This window comes from Dysidea avara, chromosome 8 (genome assembly GCF_963678975.1).
Source record: "Dysidea avara chromosome 8, odDysAvar1.4, whole genome shotgun sequence".
NCBI lineage: Eukaryota > Metazoa > Porifera > Demospongiae > Dictyoceratida > Dysideidae > Dysidea > Dysidea avara.
In genome coordinates, this window is record NC_089279.1 from 8,859,013 (window position 1) to 8,870,217 (window position 11,205).

Below are 11,205 nucleotides of genomic sequence, written 5' to 3' on the forward strand. Positions count from 1 at the left end.
TGACAGATACAACACAAAGTGGCATCGTAACTAAAGGCCACCAGTAGCTAAGTGCCAGTACATCATTGGTGTGGTAATGGCACAGTGATGTGTACAAAGTATATGTATACAAAACATACAGGAGAGAACTATACATTATTGCAGTATTGTATGCAGCTAATGATGTTGGAACGTGAATAATCTTACTTGTATCAACAATAGTAGACTGACAATTTAGTTATTGCAGTGATTGTAATACTTTGTTCTGTTCGTATCAATGTACTCTGTTCTGTAATTTTCCATGTTTTTCATGCACAACCACAGGCACACTGATTGTAAAGTGTCCCACAGTTCTGTTGCTTAACTTGAAACGGTGTGTACATTGTGTTATGACACAGCTTTTGGTACTTTTTCATGTACATATTACCCAGGTGTATGGATCAGACTAGAAAACATTTCTTATCAGATAGCTGAATATAATATAATTGTGATAAGTGTAATAAAGTATCTGAGTGTGCAATGATGTGAAACATGGTTTTGCATTACAGTAAGTTGTCTTTAAGACGTGGAGTAACTATTGACTGGTTCTGTGCCCGCTGCCATGTGCTGGTTATGAGTTATATCAACAAGTCTTCTGGTAGTTTGATAAATGAGATTTTGAATCTCTGGATAGTGCCATGGATCAACTCATTCAAGACACAATAAGCTAAATTCAACACATAATATTTCCCAGACATCATGATCATGATTATAGACAATCCCAAAACGTTAAATTCACATGTAGAAATAAGTGCATACAATCTCATTATTTAAAAACAATCTATCACACTCAAGGCTCATGTGCATGTGTAATCTAATAATAATACCAGACTATACCATCACTTATATGATTTTGGTATGTTTACACATTAACTAAAGTGTAATTGAGCTTAATTGGTATACAGGTAAGCTTATTTGTTTTTTTATAAGCCACTGAATATCTTTTGCACAGTGTTTGGGGGCTTGTATTTTACAATTGCATTAAGCAATCTTGGTATGTGACATGCTGTAGGGTTTGCAGTACAAAAATGGCTCTAATTTGAGAAGGGAGCATGGAGGTACGTATGCGTGAAAATTGTGTTTTCTTTCCTCCTTTAATAATTATACTCATGGTGTGGCATGCCAGCTTTCTTGGATGCACGACACAATATCATGTCTCTTGATCTAGTAGCGAATCCAAAACATGTCAGGATATATGAATGAATCTATAAGAATTGTCATAATGTTCTATAGTGTTCCTGTATTGCCAAAATGACTAGCAAATTTATTTACGTACCAAGCTCTCTGTTTGCCAAAAGGTGCTCTTTCTCCTATATAGTACTTGCAAATCTGAAATTCCTTTTTTTGAGTATGTTAGTATAAAGTGTGTAGTGACCTGCTGATTATGCTGGCATAATTATGAGCATAATAGGTGCCTGAAAGCAATGAGCACAATGCTAGCATAATAGGCAGAATACTCATATCACAGAAAAGATCAATATACTCTAATAGAACAGTCAGAGAATAATCAGACAGTTGACCATTCTATTAGAGTATGTCAACCTTTCTGTGACATGCATTTTGACAATCAAGAGCTTATGGTCTGTGCTTCAGTCACTTAATATTTACCCATAGCAAAACATGAGAACTGAGGCATAAATATTGAGGGTAAAAGTTTTGAGCAGTGTGGCATAGCATAATAGGTAAAGTAAAAAGCATAATCAGTGGGTCCCTAAAAGTGTGTCAGTGTGATAATATTATTAATAGTGAACAAGTCAGTGCAGCTGGAGATGAGCTTTTTATGCAGATAATTGTCCAAACTTAGTTCATGAATTTGCCATCATATGTCTTTAACGTACACAAAATTTCAAGGCAATTGAATTTTGCAATGGCATTTTATAATGATCTTTTGGCTTACAAAAATGAGGAAAAATCTAATCCCCCAAAACAAAGAAACAGAGTAAAGAAATTAAGCCTAACTTTGAGGATTCATATTTCTCAAACACATAAGGTGATCTTGCTCAAATTTGATATGTGGGATGCCAAAAGTGAAGGGCATTTACAGGCAGGCTGGCTTTCTTGGCTGCATGACACACTACTGTGTGTCTTGATAAAGATAATCGAGGTCCTACTGTACTATGAAACACATGATAAAATTGGTCAACAGTTGAAATTGTGTGTACTTACATTTATTTCATGGCGAAGCAGAATCCAGCTATATATACATAGAGCCACGAAGGGCTTAGCCCAATTTCTGAGCATTGCTGGATGATATATTGTTATCATACAGTTGGTAAATTTTTCTCTGTAGTCACTGAACTGTATATATATAAGAAAGCTATTTAGAAACAAAGCCATTGGTGGAATGAGCAAAGTGACAAAGCTTTCCAAGAAGTAAAATCTTCAAGTAATAATAGCCAAGCTGTGAATAAGGGTGCAGCTTTCCAAATATAGGCTAGTATGAAAAGGATGTGATATCAAAGGTGGCAGCTAAGAAATGGCTGCAATGATATTATGTTAATTATTTATAATTTTACAAATTAAGTGACAGTGTATATCATTGCAGCCATTTCTTGGCTGTCACTTTTGATATTGCATTTCAGGTTTTTAGTTCACGCGTTAATTCTACCCATGTTGCACAATGATTTGAAATAAATTCACCACTACCAGGTGGAAGTGAGTAGCAAAAATTGGCTTCTGCACAATTGCAGCTTATTTACTGCTGCTTGCCCATCCAAAATTTGACAGCCGTATCTTGAATAACCAGTGACTAGTTCATTTTTGTATTGAGGCTTGTAATAAGAGTGCTCCGATCTTATTAAATACTGTGATGATTTGTGCTTACATAACAAAATTATAATTATTCATTTGCGAATGACATGAACTGGTGGTCAACCACAGCAATGATTATAATTAAGCCTCACTACTAATGTGATTGCTTGCACAACACTATTGAACCCTTATGAAACTGTACAAAAAAAGTTGTACATGAATATGTTTATTATAAGCACCAGAAAGCTTGCTGGAAGAGAATATCACAATTTACAGTATGATTTGTCCCATACTTCAGATTACCAGCTATCTACAATACATTCTGCGTAAATGTTTTATAGTATTTGCTGCTGTTTCACAGCTGCAGCTATGTACTTAAATGCATGCAGTTTTTATTACTTGCTCAGAGTTTTTATTGATTTTTCTATTAGCTAATAGTAAATTTGACTAAGTTAATTTGCATGTAAATAATGGCATAATAACCAAACCCTCCAATTCTTAATTTAGCAAGGATCAGAAACAGGAATGCCACTTGGAATGGCCTTACAGTATTACAAAAGTGTCAAATCAACTCTGCAATGCAATACTTGTAATTTCTTGAGTATTCCATCAAATTGAAGCCGACAGTATAGCCATTTTGGTATCGATCAGCAAGACCCACTTGTCTTCATTATAATAAATGCTATGCTAGTAAAAGACTGGAAATTGTATTCTAACATAAAAAGATACATGATTTGCTTTGTTAAAAGAAACAAATGCAACTCACCATGTTTTGTGTGAAAAATTGAAATAGTATCTCTATAGAACAGTCACTGCAAAATAAAAATCTTTATAGACACATAGTACAATCATGTATACCAAATTTACTGTGCAAAAACATTATATTTAGCCATAACCATGAACAAGCAAGCACAAAATTATAGAGCAATTATCAGTAACTATTAACTAATTGGTTATTGCATAGCTACGTAGATCCTTTGGTTTTGGTATTGGATTGGTAGGTATTTTTCTGTACTGGTGCACTAGTTTGTCTGTGAATAAGAACAATGATATGTGTAAAAACAGGCTCCAAAGCCGGTTTATGGTGGTATTTAAAATACAAGTACTATAAAAGCCATGTAAAACAGCCAAGCTGTATAAAAAGGGTGTGGCCTTACAAAGCCTAGTTGAAAAAAGTTGTGAAGTCAAAGGTGGTAGCCATTTCATGATGTCAATAATAATATATTTTAATAATGGCATGTTTACATGGATACATTTATATGTGTGTAATCATTTATGCAATTATGCAATTTTATAATTTATGTAAATCTATAAATTCAACTCTTTTAGATTGTGTTGCTTAGATTTCTACTTTCAAAATGGCCACTGATCAAGCTTTTACAGATTACCTCCTTTGCCCTGTTTGCCATGAACTATATAAGAGACCAAAGTATCTTCCTTGTTTGCATGTATACTGTGAAGAGTGTCTTGTGAAATTGCAGAAAGACTCTGACTTGACTTGTATTGTGTGTAAGAAGACAACTCCAGTCACTTCTGATGGACTAAAAGAACTACCAAATCATTCTTTCTTTACCCGTCTTGCAGATGAGATAGTAATAAAGCAAAAAATAGAAAAAAATGAAGCAGTAATATGCAATGTTTGTGTTAAAAATCAGCCAGCAATATCACTTTGCACCGATTGTGCTAAATTACAATGCAAAGATTGCACTCAGTTTCATGTAACCTGCAGAGACCATCAAGGTCACAGTGTACTACAGCTTGATGAAATACGATCTGAGAAGAAAGATATCAACTTGCAATTAAACTCATCAAAAAAAGAACGGTGTAATGAACATGAAAAAAAACTAAGTTTCTACTGTGAAACATGTGACCAGTTGGTATGTCACTATTGTACTATAAAAGACCATGCAGAACACAAGCATGATGCTGTGAAAAAGATGGCAAAACAACATCTAGACAAGATGGATGAAGTTATTAAACCAGTAGATGATATGATTGATAAATTAACCACAAGTGAGGAAAAGGTTTCTTCCACCATTGAGAAGATTGAGTTACAAGCTGCTGAGGTTGAGCAAGAAATTGATAGTTACTTTGACCAGGTAGAACAAGCATTGAAACAACAAAGAAAAAATTTGAAGCAAGAGTTACGTGAAGTATCAGCACAAAAGAAGAAGGCAGCTTTGTTACAACTACAGCAGCTTAAACATAATCATGACCAACTTGAGTGTTCGAAAAAGTTGAGCGAGGTAGTGAAGATTCGGTCAGATAATCATGAAGCATTGTTTATGAAAAAACAAATAACTGAAGATGTGAATAGACTAGATAAAAGTTACAAAAACCTAGACATTGAACCAGTAGAATTAGCAAATATGAATTTTAGCAAAGAGCATGAGCATTCCTTTCCTTTCTTTGGCAATCTCTCATATGGTGATAATTCCACATTCAATACTGCAATTGCATACATTCCAGCCTATGGACAGGTTGATAAGGAGGTGAAACTCACAATTATAACCAAAGATGACAATCATCATCCTAGCAGAAAAGGAGATAGTAAAATAGCTGCTCAAGCAAAGCCAAAAACAGGAGATGTTATTACAGTTAGGGTTGAAAAAAACCAAGATGACAGCTATACAGCCTCCTTTGTACCCACCCAACCTGGAGAGGTGGAGGTTTCAGCAACTATTAAGGAACAGAACATTAACGAAAAATGTCTGTTCAACATTTTAATACGTCATCACACTACACTAGATAAACCTAGCAAGATAGTGAATGATGATGGAAAGATGGGTGAGCCATGGGGTATTGCATTTGGCAAGGATGGTGTGTGGGCAGTAGCAGATTATTCCAACCATTGTGTGTACATATTTGATGATAAAGACCAGGTGGCTAAAAAAATCGAGTCCAATGGAAATGGCCAGTTTAGTAATCCTCGTGGATTAGCATTTGATGCCAACAACCACTTGTATGTGGTCGATCATAATAACAACAGGGTGCAGAAGTTTGACATCGATGGTGGCTACTTAATTACTACAGTTCGGCAACAAAGGATCGGGTGATGGTCAGCTATCCAGTCCAGCAGGTATCACAGTATACAGTGACAAAGTTTATGTTGCTGATCAAGGTAATAACCGCATCTCAGTATTTTTGTGTAATAGCCAGTACAGCAACACTTTTGGGTCAGGTCATTTGAGCAATCCCTGGGATGTAGCAGTCACCAATAACAATCAGGTACTTGTTACTGACTGTGGTCATCACTGCATCTCCATCTTTACTCTTGATGGTAACTATGTGGACAAGATTGGTACACAGGGTAGTGATGGGGGTCAACTGAACAATCCATTTGGTCTGGCTATTGATTTATATGACTTTATCCTTGTAACTGAGCAAGGTAACAATTGTGTATCAATCTTTGACAAAGATGGTGTCTTCATACACTGCTTTGGATCGAGTGGCTCTAGTACTGGTCAGTTTTCAGCTCCCCGAGCAATAACCTGTACTCCTAACGGTAGCATTTATGTCTGTGATTGCTCCAACAAAAGAATCCAGATTTTCTCTGATTATTAATTGCAGCTATAATACTCTATATACGCAAACTGTAGTTTTGGCTATTACATTGCTATTGTAGTTATGCACAAGTTTATAACATGCAATGTTTTTCATATTACTGTAAACTTGTAACTACTCTGTACTCTTTTTTGTCGTAGTTACCTGAGTTATTTAGTGTGTATGCGTACATTAGCTTTTATATTACATTATTTGCAAAAAAAAAATTCAGCACTTTTCAACAACATAAACGACAGCTCACTAAACACAAGTAGTGCAGGTGCCTCATGTGTTATCACTATACTATCTGTACATAAGCAGGCAACTTTAATTCATGAAGGGGCATGCAATTTAAAAGAAATGTTCATATGCATGAAATTTATAGAGTACTTTTAATGGAATTAAAATCTTGCTGTGTACATTGCTAATGACATAATAGTGGAAATTTCAACTGTAACTACATACATAAAGTATTTTGGACACAATAGTTTCATTGTTGACAGTTGGTTGTACTCTTCAAGCGACCAATGAATTGCCATTTTCTTTTCTTTATCCAGCATGCAGGCATTAATCTCTACAACACAAGGGACATCTGTTAGTACATGTACGAATACTGGTCACATTTATTACTGTGATATATATAATGCGTTATCTTCAATAAATATGGCCAATTAAAAGACTTTACACTACTTCAAATTATACATTTCAGCTTTGTACAACCAGGTGCACAGAATTAAAGTAGCTATGTTTTATATGTAGTTCCTCTATACACTAGAGTACATCTCCTACATGGTAGCTCTATTAAGATAGCAGAAACAATCATACAGTATCTAGTTCAGTATAGTCAGAAGCAAAGGGAATAGTAGTGTCTAGTTATAACTCTTTACTGAGGATAGGAAGTTTAATATAGTGGGGGATAAAATATCTAGGCTATATTAGAGACGGAGAAATTAAAAAAAAAATTATTGCTGAATTATGCGGTAGAAATTCCCTTTATGGTTACAAGTCAGTGAAAGCAACATAAGTATAATGTGAACAATGCAAATTATGTTGGAGGATGCAATCAACACATCTAAAGAGTAGTGGGTGCATAATTTAGATATACATCCAACTTTTACACACTGCAGTTTCAGAACTACACAGGTATATATATTGTGCAGCCATTCAACTAAATTCTGTTCAGAGTTGTTATGGTGATTGAGAAGATCCCAATAGAAGGGATTTAACGTGTTAAACCTACTGTATATACCTCGGGACTTGGGCTCCATGTGATTAATACTGAAGGGCATAAAGTCTTGCAAAGAAGTAAAGAAAATGAAAGCTGCTTGTATCCTACAAAATCTGCTCCAACAGAGAGTATTACAATACAGAACAAGCTAGAATATGCTGTGTACTTTTGTAAGAGTATATTCAAGTGTACAATAATCATGAGATTAACAATTCTTCAATTTGCTTGTTTAATTTGCTATACTTTTAACCATTTGTTGTTTTGTGGGCTTTTTTGCAGCCATAATGATGGTCATCTTTTCATAACAATTAACCTACTGTAGTATTCTGATACAAATAATTACACTTGAGGGGTGTGTCATTAGCCCTGTATCAGAAATTTGTCTGCTCTGCTTGGATATATATTTTATTGCCAGGATACTTAACTAAGTAGCATTAATTAGAACAGGAAACTACACTGTAGCTATAGCTATTAGTCATTATAGTTTCAGGATTTGTCCGTATTATGAGTTGATCATGAAGATAATAGTGAGGATGATTGTAGTGTGATAAGAGGACTCACAGCCAGAATGGGAGGCTATAAGACAATTGGTGCTAGAAACTTTATTATATTATGTGTGGCAAAAGAAAAATATGGCATTTAAGACAGACCCATCTACTATATCAAGGTTATTCATCTATTTAATATCTTTATGAAGTAGCTATAATTATTATTATAGCAAAGAAAAGCAACATTGTAATTTTATTAAAACAACAAAGTATTGATGCTGAGATCAGCACATACATGCTATCATGCATGATATAGTTAGCTATGCATGATATAGTTAGCTACTTCCAACAAAGGCTATGGCTAGCCTACTTTAGATGATACTGAGCTAAATGCAACCTGGGACAGTGTGTAACTGATCATGAACAGCAAGGAAGTTAAATAAGTCAAGTATCCATACATGTTAACATTAATCCCCAAACCCGCCAAATGAATTATGGCTGCTAACTAACGTAGGTGTCAGAAAGAATTTCTCTTTGCTGTGACTTTGCATAGGTAAAGCAACTGCTAAAGCTAGGCTGTATGCTTTCTAGAAACGGCGCTATAAAATGTGAAAAAAATATAAAACAATTTGATTTAGTAGAGATGTTGAAAATGACAGTCCCAAGGTCACTTAGAGTCACACTACAACTTCAGTCACACAGTTTATAGTTATAGTCATGACTGCAATGTGAATTAAATGTGTTAGCTAAGTAAGCTAACTATATAATGCTAGTGGAGACCATTTTTATCAGCTTTATTGCTATACTAGTATGGGTATTACACATCAAAGGAAGGAATGGTGCTAAGTTATACAATTAATAAACATCCAACCAATGTGTACCCCGAATTTAATTGCTCAAGAAACATGCCCCCACAACATGCCTATACAAAGTAGTTAACTTGTATACTACAATAACTTGTTACTATGATGTATCTATATTAATGTTTCAGGATCCATGCATGGTTTTGTCAAGGTCAAATTGATAATCACATGTACATTAAACAGCTATATAACAGTGACGTGTGTGTGTGTGTGTGTGCTGGTGTGTGTATGTATGGTCAGAAAGTATATGTGTTGAGTGATATTTTGCATTAAAATATGGTATGTACGTACAGTAGTACATACAACTTAATATGTACCTTTAACATACTGCTATATAATAAGAGTTGTTAACAGATTTGTTTAATTTTGCTCTTGCCTCCACTGACAGCTGTTCAAACTGTCTGTCATTGAAGTACTGATCTTTAAAAAGAAGCTTTTTAAACCCAAGGGAGTAGTAATGATGGATGATGGCCAGATTTTGGAATAGCTTACCAATTAATTGATTCATCCTAAAGTGAAAAATAGCTTCAATCTACATACTTACATTACTACCTCTGTCCCTATCCCAAGTGACCAAAATAATTATGTACCTGCTCCTGTAAACTGTTTTACTCCTTAATTCCCTTTACATCTTATCAGTAGCTATTTTTCCGGATAATATCAATATTAATTTACTGCTACTAGAGCTAGACGTTGGTAGATCCTCTGGACTGTTATAGTATACATTTACCAGGTCATGCAGCCTTAGTAATTAGATGTATTTTTGGGGCCGGAATTCTAAGTCAAAGTTGGGAGATTTTATCATATTTATTTATTAAGGCTTTAAAGCACAAGTGCTGAAGGTCTGTAGGAAATTTGATCCTACAGCCTGTTTAATGAAGTATGTTTGAAATGTGCAGAAAGAAGAAAAAATCCATGACTGCACCTGGGCGGCCTCAAACCTGCAGCCATCCAATTTACACTTGAACACCATGACTTACAGGAGTCTGCCAGGTGGTCACGATGTTTTCTCCTTGTTAATTTCGTGTATTTGTTTATATGTGGTGAGTCCTGAGTTCATCAACTGATCTGTCATAATATGTGAGGGGCATAGGAAAAGGGACCTATAGCAGTTGGTCATGGAATTTGAGTTATGCTAATCAAAGAATTCCACAACTTACCAACTATTCATATTTCAAATTTCAAGTCAATACTCAATTGTTTCAAAAGGTATGAAGAATTTAAATACAAGTGTAATTTCCTAATATATATAATTTACCATATTTACCTAACAATAAACGAAAATTTACTGAGTTTACTCAAAAGTTTAAAAGGTCGCTATAGGTCCCTTTTCCTATGCCCCCTCACATATACATGCTACAGATCGTGTGTCTATGTGTAATGTGACAATATTTTGGTTTTTCATGGTAGTATTATGTACATGTTTGATACACTATATCATGCTATTACATAATATCCATGTTGTGACCATGTGGCCTACTCATCATTAGTATATCATCTCATCAGAAGCCATGGAATGTTAACTGGATAATAATGTGGTGATCAGAGTTGGGGTAGTTACTTCAGAAATGTAACTAATTACTAGTTACGCATTACTTTTATCCCATGTAACTTAGTTATAGTTACAGTTACCTTTTGAAAGGTAACTAAGTACTCTAGTTACTAGTTACTTTCGTAGTATAAATTATGACTTGTTTTTAGCTTTTGTAACATGAATTTTGCTCAAATATGCATCATTAAGGGATGCAATACATATGTGCACTTAAAATAATAATTCTGTGGCTATTTCAGGTCAGTTTTAATTATTGCTACGTCTGTTATTCAAGCTGAATCATAGAGAACAGTACACAACATCTGTCTACTTAATGTGGCTGTAACATTTATGGCACAAAAATTGAAGTGCTCTTGCTTTTAAAGCATAATTAGTTATAGTTACAATGTAACTATTGTAATTAGTTACAATTGTAACTTAGTTACTTTTCAGACAATTACTCCTAGTTACAAGTTACTAGTTACAAAGCAAGTAACTAGTTATATTACTAGTTACTTTAAAAGTAATCAGTTATGTAACTTAGTTACAAAAGTAACTAGTTACCCCCAACTCTGATGGTGATGATGTAATACCTTCTTGGAAAGTGCAATTGTACTATATAGCTCCCCATGTATTGTTACAATTCTATGACAAGGTCAATTGGAGCATTTCACATAACTTGCATGGTTGTGCTCAGATGTAACAATTTGTAAAACAGCAGTAATCACTGTTTATATATATATATATATATATATATATATATATATATATATATAGGGAGGT

The 11,205-nt window shown here is 34.5% G+C and overlaps 1 protein-coding gene across 1 annotated transcript; it reads left to right on the forward strand.

Annotated features, from left to right (window-relative positions):
- Positions 1-4,127: 4,127 nt before the first annotated feature.
- LOC136264736 (E3 ubiquitin-protein ligase TRIM71-like) lies at positions 4,128-6,333 on the forward strand. The gene is made up of 2 exons (XM_066059511.1): positions 4,128-5,759; positions 5,803-6,333. The coding sequence occupies exons 1-2, from the start codon at positions 4,128-4,130 to the stop codon at positions 6,331-6,333; spliced, it is 2,163 nt and encodes a 720-aa protein (XP_065915583.1).
- Positions 6,334-11,205: the final 4,872 nt, after the last annotated feature.

Bases quoted from the DNA above. Each gene is read 5' to 3' on its own strand.
- LOC136264736 (XM_066059511.1), top strand. From the start codon at position 4,128: ATGGCCACTGATCAAGCTTTTACAGATTACCTCCTTTGCCCTGTTTGC. The intron at 5,760-5,802 runs GTGCAGAAGTTT...TAATTACTACAG, and splicing joins TCGATCATAATAACAACAGG to TTCGGCAACAAAGGATCGGG.